At 38.1% G+C, this 15,522-nt stretch overlaps 1 protein-coding gene across 1 annotated transcript; it reads left to right on the forward strand.

Annotated features, from left to right (window-relative positions):
• The first annotated feature begins 348 nt into the window (after positions 1-348).
• On the forward strand, positions 349-759 carry LOC113320328 (histone H3.2-like). The gene has a single exon (XM_026568243.1). It carries the CDS (start codon positions 349-351, stop codon positions 757-759), a length of 411 nt encoding a protein of 136 aa, XP_026424028.1.
• The last annotated feature ends 14,763 nt before the right edge of the window (positions 760-15,522 follow it).

The following is a 15,522-nucleotide window of genomic DNA, read 5'->3' on the forward strand; positions in this document are numbered from 1 at the left end:
CAATTTTTGATCAGTTTTCTAGTCAAAAGGGAAACTGGTCATACTGTGTATAAATCCATTAAGAAACGATTCCCTTTCCCTTTTCTGAGCACCCCGACAACTAAATTCAAAATTTTGGTTAAAATATCCAGCCACTGCCAAATTCTGTTCAAAAATTTGAAATTTTGAACTCCGCCAAAAAATTTCAACCAGTATCAGCCGTCGATTACCACAAAACTCAATCCCTCCTATCTGTACGACACCTTTTAGACCGTTGATAAAATTCACAATCTCCCCCAAATACAAATCTCCTATTTTCGAATCCAACCCCTAAATTTATCAGATCTCTGCAACTTTAATTTTTTTTAAATGGCTCGTACTAAGCAAACAGCTTGGAAATCCACTGGAGGAAAAGCCCCAAGGAAGCAATTAGCAAAAAAAGCAGCTCGTAAATCAGCACCAGCAACCGGAGGAGTGAAGAAACCACACAGATTCAGGCCAGGAACTGTTGCTCTTCGTGAAATCAGAAAGTATCAGAAGAGTGCCGACCTTCTGATCCGTAAACTCCCATTTCAAAGATTAGTTCGTGAAATCGCTCAAGATTTCAAGACTGATTTAAGGTTTCAGAGTTCAGCAGTTGCGGCATTACAGGAAGCAGCTGAAGCTTATCTTGTTGGTTTGTTCGAAGATACTAATCTCTGTGCGATTCATGCTAAAAGGGTTACTATGATGCCTAAAGACATTCAACTTGCCAGGAGAATCAGAGGTGAACGAGCTTGATAATCTCTGAGTAAATGTGTTGGAGGATTATGGATCTACGATCTTTTGGAACTCTTTGTGTTCTGATTTGATTGATCTAATGGAATATATTCTCAGTATTATCTCTATTTATTTATTTTTTATTTTTCTCAGTTATAATGTATTGCAGTCTGATTTTATCCTTTTCGTGAATCCCCCAATTTCTATATAATGTCTTTTGAACCCGATCTTCATTGCTTGTAAATTATTACACCACGACCTGCCCATTTCTGCTTGATGTGCATATGCTAGGAATGTTGCTGCATTGTCTTGGCAGTTCAAACCCTCTCCTCACTTCTCATTGCTCATGTAAAGCTTGTGGGAATGTAATGTGCAGGACAACAGCTCATTCCTGGAGTGGATGTGCTGCTTTTCACTTGTCAATCCAATTTACAGCATTATAGGTAATCCAATACCTTTTGGTTTTTTGGGATTACTAGACCTTTTATTTGAATCATTCATTTGACTAGATATTTGGTTTGCAAGCATAATGTGTTTCATTTCACATATTCATCGGTTTGGCAGAATGTGAGCAATGGTGTTTATGGCAGTATCAAGCAGCATCGGTAAGGAGAGTGTTTGATGGACCACCAACACGAACGGGTCATCATCACCAGTCTTATTCGCGAAGGTCCTCCATTTCAGATGTCTCATCGATGGAGTGAGCATCTAACGCATGCCCACATCTGGAGTGCATGCCGTGTCTACTACCTCTTTGCTCTTACAATCTGAGCAATAAGCCAAGGTATGTGCAGGTACAGTAGTTGCATCTTCCTGTATTATCTTGATATGCAACCTAGACAAGGTTTTACATGGTTTTTGGTATCTTCGGATACCTGCATAAGCCATGTTCTTCTCATAAAATAAGGCCTACACCTACTTTTAAAGTCTGATTTAGAAGCTGCAATCACAATGTAGTATATGAGGCTATAAGGAGTCTGATTTAGAAGCTGCAATCATAATGTAGTATATGAGGCTATAAGGAGTGCTAATGGTATCATTAGGACTCCAGTTATGTGTAAAAAAAGGGATGAAAAGAGCCATAACAAAGACACAAGCCTGAGGCGTGCCCCATATCAAAACCCCAAGTGCCTTTGACATATTCAAATCTCACGTGACAGAAGCGCTGCAACTAAACCGTCTTCCACAAATTTCCTCCCTATAAAAACACGAGACTAGTAGTATATCAATTTATCAGATCACTCTCTCTAATCAAAACCCAGTAAGTTAGTTTCAAAAATCTACTTTGAAACTAACCAGAATCCTCAAAGAAAATAGTCCAAAATTAAACCAAAGAAGCAGCTTTGGTAGAGATTCAAGAAATTGTGATAATGGAAGATAGGATAGGAAAAGATGTTGTTGTTGATGATGGTGGAAAACCTGAAAGTGATGAACAAGGAACAAGCAGTAGGACAACACTAGCTGACTTGCTTTCTCAAACCCATGATCAAGAAGATCCAGCACCAGCAGATAAGAAAGAAGAGGATAAAGAAGGTGAAAATCAAGAAGTGCGTAGTACAACACTAGCTGAGTTGTTTTCTCGAGAAGATGATCAAGAAGATCCAGCACCAGCAGATAAGAAAGAAGTTGATAAAGAAGGTGAAAATCAAGAAGTGCGTAGTACAACACTAGCTGAGTTGTTTTCTCGAGAAGATGATCAAGAAGATCCAGCACCAGCAGATAAGAAAGAGGATGATAGCAGTAGCAGCGGTAGAAAACAAGAACCTGTTAGTAACATGAAAGCAAACATGGGTTTAAAACGCAAACATGAAAGTAGTGGCACTTTGGATGATGAATTAGCTGAAACTAGTGATTCTTCTAAAAGAGCACGGATGTCTGAAGAAGGAATTGTTAAAGATGAAGATTTGGCTGAAGAAAGTAGTTCTGCTAATAGTACTCTGCAACATCAAGGAGATGCAAGTACAAAAAACCAAGAAATTAACTACAATAAATTCTGCGAAATGGTAAGAGATCCGGGAGGAGAGCATAAGGATTGGATCCTGGATATAATTAATGAAGGTGAGATGTTGATAGTAGGGGATGCGATACCAAAGTCCGATCTGCACTTACTCATCATCCCTACAAAAAAGGAATTAAGGTTTTTGTGCCATTTAAGACGGTGCGATATACCACTATTACGAAGGATGAGATATGAAGGAACAGAACTAGCGCAAAGGTACTTGGAAGACAAACCTCACCAGGCTGTCCGGTTAGGCTTTCACGGTAGACAAACAATGCATCAAGTGCACATGCATGTCCTGTCACAGGACTTTATTTCAACACCCGATGCTTGGGTTTACAACAAAAACACAAGTGAGTTTTTCAAGGATGTCGACACAGTGATTAATGAGTTAACTAAACATGGTAAAGTGTTGGTTCCGTCCAACAAGAAGAGAATTGCATTACTGAAATCCAAGCTAAGATGTACCAGATGCCGTTAGCAATATGCTTCATTGAAACTGGTTTTAGACCACCAAAGAAATTGTCCATTTCCAAAATCTATGATGAATGGTAGCTTGATTTTGGGTAAAAGATGTGAAGTCGTGGTTGATTAAGAATCAGGGGCTGGGAGAGGAAGTGATTGAGATAATGTTATTTTTAGTAATACTCTCTATTGGGATCGTTAACCACTTTTAGCAATTATGTGATCCTTAACTTATTTGAGTTAGTTGGTGGTTAAAGAATGTCTTGATGGTTAACAATGTTATTTTGGAGATATATGGAGTTTGTTTATGGTTTATTTGATGTTCCTGCTTTTTTGTTATGCATTTAGATTATTTATTTTCCCAAATCAGAAATTGAAAAACATAGTGCAGTAATGCTTTTTAACCTAGAAGTTTGTATCGCCAATTTTTATTTCCTTCGTCCAAAACTCAGCGATATACTCTAATTCTAATGCAGGAGGATTCGATCCTCTGATCTCCTGTACTTGCACTGAAAATATGGACACTCTTGGCCTTTTAGTGTCATTGGGATGGACCAACGAAGTGGTGAAATTTTGTACTTGTCTTTCTCTAAAAGTACAACTGATAGTCCTACCTTACCACCAACTAACTCAAATAAGCTGTTCTTTGTTCATCACTCACTAGTCATATAGACAGATCCATCTCCGATCTCTAATTTTTTTTAACTGAGTTTCAAGAAACAATTGTATCCATGACGGTAGTAACGATGTTATATGCTTCTTCATTGTTGTCATCTCTATTTTTGCTTCCATATGTATGCTCTTGCGCCATGAATAGAATGATGATACAAGAAAATGTACAACGAAATATGAGAGCTTATTGGTTCCTCAACCTGACAAAGACAAAGGAAATGTCATCACTTCATAGTGGACTCAACCAGAGCCGGGCCTGAGGGTGTGCAGGCCGTGCGACCGCGCAGGGCCTAGCTCTGTTGAGGGCCCAAAAAAATTCTTACTCATTACAATAGAACGATTTTTTGGGGACCATGGTCTTATTAGGCCACCCACCCTACAATGATAAGGGATGTCCTAAGACTAATCCTACTTAGTAAGTTTACTAATTTATCCTTAACCTAATTAACATTAACCCTAATACTAATCCTAACCGTGATATATTAGGTCTAATGTAAAAAAAAAAAAACAAACAAAAACGCAGAGAACCTATTCCTCTCTTCTTCTTCGTTGCAAACTCTCCATCATCGATTAATCGTCGATTCACAAAATTTTCATCGTCGATTAATCAATCAAATATAAGAATGGTTCGTCGCAAGAGTACCAATCGATTACCAGGAACAGGTCCCCCATTAGGGCATCTAGCAAATATCCCGGGTGAAATTGTTGAAGAAGTTGAACCGCAACCTAAACGCATCATCGAGTATAAAAGACGTCCGCCGCAACCTGATTTTGCCATGGGACCACTCCGGAGGTATTTTACAACAAACCCTTCACTTTAATTTGATTTTGATTGCTTGAATCGAATAGAAATCATCAAAATAGGGTTTTAACACTATGTTACAGAGCCATGTTCGGTTAGGTCGATTTTCCAAAAAACCTAGTGTACTAACCGAACTCCCTGTAAACGAAGAACACGAAGAACAGTTCGGTTGCTTTGGGTTTAAAACTACGTAACCGAACTCTGTGTTCGGTTGTTTCACAAAAGTTTTAAAAACTACAAAGTAACCGAACTCTACCCTATTCCCAAAAGAAGAAACAACTCCTCTGTCTAACCGAACTGTATTTTTTTTCCCACTATGTTGAGTACTCATATAACCGAACTTATCCAACTAAGTTCGGTTGTTTCGCAAAAGTTTTGAAAACTACAATGTAACCGAACTCTACCCTTATTACGAAAATAAAAAACAACAAATCCAATCTAACCGAACTGTGTTGTTTTGGCCAGTATGTTGAGTTACTAAATAACCGAACTCGGCCAACACAGTTCGGTTGGTTCGCATAAAATTTGAAATAAGGGAAACTAACCGAACTTCTCCCTTATTTGAAATAAGGGAAACTAACCGAACTGTATTGTTTTGGCCACTATGCTGAGTTCATAAATAACCGAACTCTCCCAACACAGTTCGGTTGGTTCGCAAAAAATGGAAAATAACCGAACTCCACCCTTATAGTTCTAGACTTTTACTTGGCTTAATGATTAATTCATCTATTTATCTTATCTTATCTTATCCATTTACTCTTGTTTGATTGTTTTGTTCCGATAAGCTAATATCTTTTGTTTTCTTGATTAATGGTAGAGGTCAAAAATGTTCAAAATCAAAGCAACCTTTACCGGAAGAGCTGAGAACTCCCACGCCTCGAGGCGATATACATTTAGATGCTCGTAAACGTGGAACCAGATATGTTAAGCATGGACGTGGGTCATTACCAGGTGTTGTCATCCAAGATGGTGTCAATAGAGATAATGTCGACGACGTAATCCAACGAGTAAATAAAGAGATTGTGGAAGAAATTGGCATTGAAGAACACAATCAAGTTGGAGAAGATGAACCAGCTCAGGGAGAAGGAAATGAGGGTGGCGATTACAACGTAATCGAACAAGTAAATGAAGAGATTGTGGAAGAGATTGGCACTCAAGAACACAATCAAGGTGGAGAAGATGAACCAGCTCAAGGAGATGGAAATGGGGGTGGCGATGATGAGGATGTTGATGATGAGGAAGAAGGAGACAAGAATGGAGATAAGGATGATGATGAATCAGAGGAGGAATCAGATGAAGAGGAGCAAGAGGAAATAGTGGTCAAGAGACCTAAAAAGGCGCCTAAAAATCCTTCTGCTAGATATTCATACATTCCTAAGCAGGATTTGTGTTTGCCGCCAAAGAATCCAACTTATGGTACTCCAAGATATGGCGGGGAGGTATTGATGGGATACAAACACTCATGGGATGCCCAGATCTTTGCGACAAAGGTATGGTTCAATCTTAACCATCAAAATTTAGATTTCTCAGTCATTTTATTATATTTTGTCATATATTGTTTTTTTCTATATATGTTAGCATATAAGATATGATGTTGTTTTTTAAGGATCATCAAAATGCTGTTCGTGTTTTGAAACGTCAGAAGAACAAGGTTTGAAAAATAGAAAATGAGTGTGATGAGGTCCGCTTGGCGGTATTTGATTGTGTGCTATGGAACGGGATACAACATGCACACCAAAAATTTGATGTTGTCACTGTTTCTGCATTTGCTGAGAGGTATTATCCAGAGACGGATACCTTTCATCTACCTTTTGGTGAGATGACAATAACTCCGGATGATTGTTTTAGAATCACAACCCTACCAATTATAGGAACAAGTGTTCAAGATGGCTACATTCCCTCGATGAGTTATGAACTTCTTGAACAGTTAGTCGAAAGGTGTCTAGGGTGGAGCGATAGAAAGGCACAATATGAGTTTAGGCGATCTAACAAAGAGCCTAAGGAAGGTGATGAGTATAATGAGTTTGAGGAAGACCGCACGTACAAGAAGAAGTTGAAAAAGATCAAGCTCAAAACCTTGTTTGATGAGTTTTCTGGGAACGAAAGATTTGGTTTCTAAAGGAAAGTTGGTGATGACAGAGGAGAAGATTAAGCACCATGTGACTGCTTATTTGTTATATCAACTTGGAACCATATTTTTCCCTGACACTTCAGGCCACGTGGTAAATGCTCATTACCTCCAGCTGTTGGACCCCTTGGATCAGGTGAACAACTATTCTTGGGGCACTGCGGTTCTTTCATTCGTTCTTGCGGAACTCAGAAAAGCTTCGAGGCTTAGGTGTCTATATTTTGGAGGCTTATACACCCTTGTTCAGTTACCCCGTTAAATTATCGTTTGTGTGTTTCAATATATAAGTGAATGAATGTGTATTGTTATTAATCATATTTCCTATGTATTATTTGTTGCCTCTTCTCATAGGTTTGGGTGTATGACCACGTCCCTAAACTGCAATTAGCTAATGCTCACTCTCCTTGGCCATATGGGAAACCCACGGCTGGTAAATATGAATTTTTGAACGCTCAAGAAAAGAAAAAGGAAAAAAAGGTGTGGGAGTTGAGGGAGACATTGGATAAGTTAACAGTGGAAGATGTGGTTTTCCATCCTTACAGAATTGCATCAGATGATGAGGTGGAGGATGATGATGTTATTCATTTCTCAGCTGTTGCGGGTTATAATGGTCCGTTGTTTTATCCTGGGGGTTGTACGATGTATAATCCTCGAAGAGTACTTAGGCAACTTTCTTGTGTCCAAAGTGTACCACAAGTGGAAAGATTCAACTTCAAGGTGAAGAAGGTCGGAACTAAGAACATCGAGATGAATTTCACCCCCAAATACGATCCTCCTCCATCAGTGGACCACTGGAACAACTCTGGGGATTATCTTATTCCAGTCGGAGAGGTAGAAGATACGTATGATGAGCCAAATGCCGCTGACGATGGTTATTTGGAATGGCATGAACATATATCTCATCCTCGTGTAATAAACAGTGTCCAACAGGCCCGTCCCAATAAAGCAAAGGTGACGACAATGGAGAAAGAGGCTAAGAAGGCTATGAAGGATACCCCTAAATGTGGTGATGAGGCCTTGACCTTGTGGAATTCTGCGGTAAGATATTTACTGTTATTTTTGTTTTTCAAAATGTTAAAAAGTATTGAAAAATAATAGTTACTTGTGTTTTTGATGAGAAAAGGTGAAGGCAAGTGCTAAGTTGTTGAAGAAAATGATGGCAAAAATCCGGAGTGGAGAGCCGATGGACACTCGACAACAAACAGACCTATACAACCAATGGACTAATGTTTTTAATCCTGACCTTGTCGATACAAGCCAGGTTGATCCAAGCCAGACCATGCCGTCGAAGAGGAGTCAAAGAGAAGGGGAAGGTTCAAGTCGGATGGTTCAACAACAAAGCAGTGGAGATGACACTCCTAGTGATGAAGGAAGACCTATAGCTCCTAAACGCAAAAGTAGAAAAGTTTCACGAAGTGGTCGTGATAAATGAGTGATTGCAACAATTAGTACTTTGGTTTCTTATGTTTAGAAAACTTATTTTGGATTTGGTACTATGTTTTTTTACGGTTGGAAGACTTTTTTATTGCGGATTTGGTAGTTTGTTTCCTTACGTTTGGAAGACTTATATATTAGTATAACATATGATTTGGATTAGTTTTGCTATTTGACTTATATGTGTTTCGTTTGGAAATTAGGAAGTTTGGCTATTAGGAAATTTTGAACTATTAGTTTTGTTATTTGGATATTTTAAACTCAAATGTGTTTGGCTATTAGGAAGTTCGGTTATTTGACTAAATTGCACAAAGAATCGAACTTGATAATCCAAAGGTTCGGTTGTTTCGCATATTTGGTCAATTAACCGAACTCAGCAACACAAAAAATTCCAAAACATCCAGGAGAAGGTTTGGTTACCTGGTATTATGTTGCAGGTAACCGAACTCGTTAATTCTTGTTTGTTCGGTTACCTGTGAAATAATACCAGGTTACCGAACTGTGGAGGTAAAAAAATATGGTAGTTTTTGTGTTGCTAAGTTCGGTTGGTTCGCAAAGGTTTTGAAAACTACAATGTAACCGAAATCCTTCCTTATTCCTTTAAGAAAACGACAACTCAAATCTAACCGAACTATGTTGTTTTGGCCACTATGTTGAGTTGACAAATAACCGAACTTTTCCATCAGAGTTCGGTTGATTCGCAAAGGTTTTGAAAACTAAAATGTAACCGAACTCCTTCCTTATTCCTTTAAGAAAACAACAACTCAAATCTAACCGAACTATGTTGTTTTGTTGAGTTGACAAATAACCGAAATTTTCCATCAGAGTTCGGTTGGTTCGCAAAGGTTTTGAAAACTACAATGTAACCGAACTCCTTCTTTATTCCTTTAAGAAAACAACAACTCAAATCTAACCGAACTATGTTGTTTTGGCCACTATGTTGAGTTCATAAATAACCGAACTTTTCCATCACAGTTCGGTTGGTTCGCAAAGGTTTTGAAAACTACAATGTAACCGAACTCCTTCCTTATTCCTTTAAGAAAAAAACAACTCAAATCTAACCGACTATGTTGTTTTGGCCACTATGTTGAGTTCATAAATAACCGAACTTTTCCATCACAGTTCGGTTGGTTCGAAAAGGTTTTGAAAACTAAAATGTAACCGAACTCCTTCCTTATTCCTTTAAGAAAACAACAACTCAAATCTAACCGAACTATGTTGTTTTGGCCACTATGTTGAGTTCATAAATAACCGAACTTTTCCACCACAGTTCGGTTGGTTCGCAAAGGTTTTGAGAACTAAAATGTAACCGAACTCCTTCCTTATTCCTTTAAGAAAACAACAACTCAAATCTAACCGAACTATGTTGTTTTGTTGAGTTGACAAATAACCGAAATTTTCCATCAGAGTTCGGTTGGTTCGCAAAGGTTTTGAAAACTACAATGTAACCGAACTCCTTCTTTATTCCTTTAAGAAAACAACAACTCAAATCTAACCGAACTATGTTGTTTTGGCCACTATGTTGAGTTCATAAATAACCGAACTTTTCCATCACAGTTCGGTTGGTTCGCAAAGGTTTTGAAAACTACAATGTAACCGAACTCCTTCCTTATTCCTTTAAGAAAAAAACAACTCAAATCTAACCGACTATGTTGTTTTGGCCACTATGTTGAGTTCATAAATAACCGAACTTTTCCATCACAGTTCGGTTGGTTCGAAAAGGTTTTGAAAACTAAAATGTAACCGAACTCCTTCCTTATTCCTTTAAGAAAACAACAACTCAAATCTAACCGAACTATGTTGTTTTGGCCACTATGTTGAGTTCATAAATAACCGAACTTTTCCATCACAGTTCGGTTGGTTCGCAAAGGTTTTGAAAACTACAATGTAACCGAACTCCTTCCTTATTCCTTTAAGAAAAAAACAACTCAAATCTAACCGACTATGTTGTTTTGGCCACTATGTTGAGTTCATAAATAACCGAACTTTTCCATCACAGTTCGGTTGGTTCGAAAAGGTTTTGAAAACTAAAATGTAACCGAACTCCTTCCTTATTCCTTTAAGAAAACAACAACTCAAATCTAACCGAACTATGTTGTTTTGGCCACTATGTTGAGTTCATAAATAACCGAACTTTTCCACCACAGTTCGGTTGGTTCGCAAAGGTTTTGAGAACTAAAATGTAACCGAACTCCTTCCTTATTCCTTTAAGAAAACAACAACTCAAATCTAACCGAACTATGTTGTTTTGTTGAGTTGACAAATAACCGAAATTTTCCATCAGAGTTCGGTTGGTTCGCAAAGGTTTTGAAAACTACAATGTAACCGAACTCCTTCTTTATTCCTTTAAGAAAACAACAACTCAAATCTAACCGAACTATGTTGTTTTGGCCACTATGTTGAGTTCATAAATAACCGAACTTTTCCACCACAGTTCGGTTGGTTCGCAAAGGTTTTGAGAACTACAATTTAACCGAACTCCTTCCTTATTCCTTTAAGAAAACAACAACTCAAATCTAACCGAACTATGTTGTTTTGGCCACTATGTTGAGTTCATAAATAACCGAACTTTTCCATCACAGTTCGGTTGGTTCGCAAAGGTTTTGAAAACTACAATGTAACCGAACTCCTTCCTTATTCCTTTAAGAAAAAAACAACTCAAATCTAACCGACTATGTTGTTTTGGCCACTATGTTGAGTTCATAAATAACCGAACTTTTCCATCACAGTTCGGTTGGTTCGAAAAGGTTTTGAAAACTAAAATGTAACCGAACTCCTTCCTTATTCCTTTAAGAAAACAACAACTCAAATCTAACCGAACTATGTTGTTTTGGCCACTATGTTGAGTTCATAAATAACCGAACTTTTCCATCACAGTTCGGTTGGTTCGCAAAGGTTTTGAAAACTAAAATGTAACCGAACCCCTTCCTTATTCCTTTAAAAAACAACAACTCAAAACAGAGAGTTCAGTTATATAGGAAATACATCGATATAACTGAACTCAGCTACACAAAAAAATCCAAAACATATAGGATAAGGTTCGGTTACCTGCAAAATAGTACCAGGTAACCGAACTGAGGAGCTAAAAAACCTATTTTTGTTCTTGTTTGTTCGGTAACCTGCAAGATAATACCAGGTAACCGAACCTTATCCTGGATGTTTTGGATTTTTTTGTGTAGCTGAGTTCGGTTATATCGATGTATTTCCTATATAACCGAACTCTCTGTTTTGAAATTTGGATGACACAAATTTCAAGTAACTGCTATTTTTATAGCCGTTATACACCTCAGTGGTATAAATATGTGTCCCATAGTTAGCATTTTGTCTCAAAATCTTCTGAAAATGGCAGAAATTAGGGCTAAATTTACTCTAGATGAAGATCTCTCTCTTTGTAGAAACTACAGATTATACTATCCAAAGAGGGATTAAGAATGAAGAATGAATGGTATTATGAGTCAAACTTATTGCGGAAAAATTCATGAGCAATTCATCTCCGACACAGAAAACCCTCATAACCGTGATCATATAGCTTTGGTACTCCGATTTGATAAGATTAAAGAGAGAGTTTTGGAATTTATGGCTATGTTTCGGATTGTAAGGCGGTATCGACTTAGAGGTGAAACATACGAGGACATTGTTTTAACAACAAAGAATGAATGGCGAAGATGGAAGAGAAAGAATTTCAAGTATGAAGATCATTTCCGCATCCTTGTGCATTTTTTCGTAACGCGTTTCGGATATTAAATGTTATGTAATTTTAGCTTTAGAAATTTCCTGCACTTTTGTTTGTTTTTTTGGTGTTGTTACTTTAGTTAACTATTGAACTTTTGGGAAAGTTATAGAACAAACCAAACTAAAGTTAAATGAACATAAATGAAAACATGCCAACTCAAGCAAATAACACAAAATTAAGACCAAATACCAAAAAACACAATGTTTCATTCTTATGTTGAGGTTCAAAGCATACATAAGACCAAATACCAAGAAACACAATGTTTCATTCACATGATATTCAAAAGCATACATATATTCTAGCCAAGGGTAAATCTAATCATCCCCAAGGGATACTGCATATCCGTGTATGATTTTTTCCGATTCCTCCAAAGCTTTCCACATCTCCATGTTATTTTCATACTTATGCACCAACCCAACATTGTGTCGGGGTTAAATCCCGACCAATAAGAGCACCCGCATATCGGTGGCAATGGACAATTGTCTTTTAATCGGAGGCCTATAAAATGGTTGTTGTTAAAAAACACAATCACCACTCTCCTATGTCTAAGTTTCTCGACACATATGGTTGTTTTGGGAGTGTATGTGAAACTACCACCTTTTGAAAAATAGTGCACTACACAATTGAAAGCCTCGGCGATTAAGTGCCCACATATCGGCATTGACATCCAATAATCCCTTGTGATTGGATCGGCCCCGTGGAGACGAATTTGAAACCTAACAAGTGGCACACCTAAACTAGCATCGCCATCGGCCAACATTGTCTTGTAAAATTCCGGTTTATTCTTTAGTTTCATCATCAACCTTTGACGAAAATAAGTGATTTGATTATCATTATATAGCTTGGCACCTTGAGTAAAAGGCCCTATTTGTTGTACGACTACATGGAAACCGCAATTACCATCCGGAGGGACGTCATGGGTGGATATTACGTAATCTCTAATGTAAGGAGGTAGGTCTTCCAAGTACCTTTTATCATCAAGAGGTTTTGTACCTTCCAAGTATCTTTTATCATCAAGACTTGGTTGCCTCGGTTTCGACGGAGTAGGTTGAGAGCGTATCATCGGTCCTTTTTTCTTCATATCTCGTTCACTTGACTCGCCTTTTTCAATAATTTTCCTTCCCCTTTTCTTCGAATCTTCGTGGTACTTCGCCGCTGTATACTCATGCCCACAAGGATCTCTAGTAAAAGGAGCCATTTCACTTGCCTTCTTAGACAATATCTTTGCATATTCTCTAACTTGTTTTTTTGTTTCTTTGGTTTTTGGCCTATCTCTTCCTCCTTTGCCTTTACTAGGTTCTTGAACATTCTCCGAAGTGTGCGGGAAAACGATAGGCCGCATGTCATCCCAAAATATTTGCCTTTCGAGTTTGTTCATGTTTCGGTATTTTTCGATAACTGCTCTTCCCATTTCATTGTCACCAAACTCTTCACCGACACCACCCTTTGGAGGAGGGACAAAACTTAAGTGTTGCCAATGTGGATCAATATCGCATAAAGGGATTATGCCATGTTCATACTTAGCTATCATGTGGAGACAAGGGAGCCCCATAGACTTCATCATGTTGCAAACACACACCTCTTCCGGCTTTGTTCCCCATATATCAATCAAATTCACCTCAATCATTAACCTCTTGATGCATGCATGTGAAAAATTATAGTGGAGTCCCTTGAATAACCGAAGGTCCTCCATATTCTTGATGTTACCACCCTTTTCTACAATCCTTTTGTACTTAAATATGCGGCTTTTTTGGAACTTCTCTTTAATTCTCTCAATATCGCGGTTAAAGTAACTCTCCATTGCGTTGAACACAACCACAAAATTATCGACACACCCAAAGATATTTTTCTTCAACCGGTGGTGAGCGGATTCTACCAAACTTGTCGCTTGATTTCCAAAATGTTTATAGTTATTGGTAAAATCATAAACAAAGTGCTCTTTGTGCGGTTCCAACCATTGTTGCACCACATACGTTATTATATCCTCCGGATATTCGGGGCTAGACCAATGTTGTCTAAATTCGGCAAGATTAAGATAATACTCTTCTTCGGTGAGAGACCAAGTCAATGCCCGGAGAAGGCAACCCATTTAGCGTGATTTATGGTGTATTCTTTATCGAATTTCTTTTTGGCTTCCTCTTGTTTATCAACCGGTAGCTTACTAATATCTTCCAATCCTTTCCTCTTAGGTGGAAAAATTTGAGCCTATTCATCATATTGCACCATATATGAAATGTACAAAGCATATTATGTGCTAATGGGAAGACTTTCTCTATTGCTTTCATCAATGCTACGTCATTGTACGTCATGATAACCCCGGGGATCTCATCATCTCGGTAGATCCCCTTCATTTGTTGTAACGCCCAAGTGAAACTTGGTTCTTGCTCGTCCTTTAGAAAACAAAAAGCAACGGTAAACGGTGACTTCGTCGACGTACGACCAACAATGTTCAACAATGGCATCTCGTATTTGTTTGTCTTGTAAGTGCAGTCCATTATAAGAACTCCATGGAAGGATTGATCCAATTGAACACACTTTGGATGGGCAATGAAGAGATGAGTTATTTCTTCTTCCGGACCTACCTTCTTTTGAACCGCGTAGCCTTTCTCTTGAGCCGAAAAAACAATTGTTGCATAACTTTTCTATTGTTCCATTCATTCCTTTTAATCGTCTCAATTGCATTGTAAATGGTGGACAAAGATGATACATTTCTCGGGTTATCTTGCTTTAATAAGCGAAGCATTGTGGAAGGTGGAACACACAATTTCCTATACTCGGATACTTTTTCCATTTCTCGAGGAGTGAGCCTTGCGGCCATTGCATGCCCTTCAAGATCATGCGGACGAGGGTGGTTATGACTACCTACCACCTTATCCATAGTAAGAAACCATTTCTTTGTTGATTTCCTCTTGCTAAACACAAGCTTGAACGGACATTTGATTTCCTTTGAGCACGTTGTGTTCTTCCTATTCATCTTTCCTTTATACTCATAACCCTTCCTCTTGTGACTAGCTTCGGGATCTCCACTTCTCTCACAAACCATTTCTAGACGAGTGTTGCTTTCTTTCCCATTACAAACCAAGACGCAATTCACTCTCTTGGCATGTTCTCTAGCCTTATTCTTCACATCAATAGGTGAGTCAAATTCTAACTCATTAGCATAGTGATGAGATGTATCTTCGAACAACATACCAATCACATAAGGTTGATCATGCATTGGTATTATCTACAAGAAATCACAAATAAGTTCGGTTACATGAAAATTTTATCGTGGAAACCGAACTACAGGTTCGGTTTGTTAAGTAATTTGGACAGTAACCGAACAAAGAAAAGGAAGAGAGTTCGTTTGTTTCACAAAAAAATTGTAAAACCTCCATGTAACCGAACTCTAGGGTTAAAAACATAGAAAGAATTTTTTTTATACTCTAGAGTTCGGTTGGATCGCAGAAGCATCCAGTTCGCGATTCAACCGAACCTTATGCACTTATATCAAATTATTTTGTACGTAAAGTTCGGTTAGTTGCGAACCAACCGAACATAACGTTGAATGC

Source organism: Papaver somniferum, chromosome 11 (assembly GCF_003573695.1).
Source record: "Papaver somniferum cultivar HN1 chromosome 11, ASM357369v1, whole genome shotgun sequence".
Lineage (NCBI taxonomy): Eukaryota > Viridiplantae > Streptophyta > Magnoliopsida > Ranunculales > Papaveraceae > Papaver > Papaver somniferum.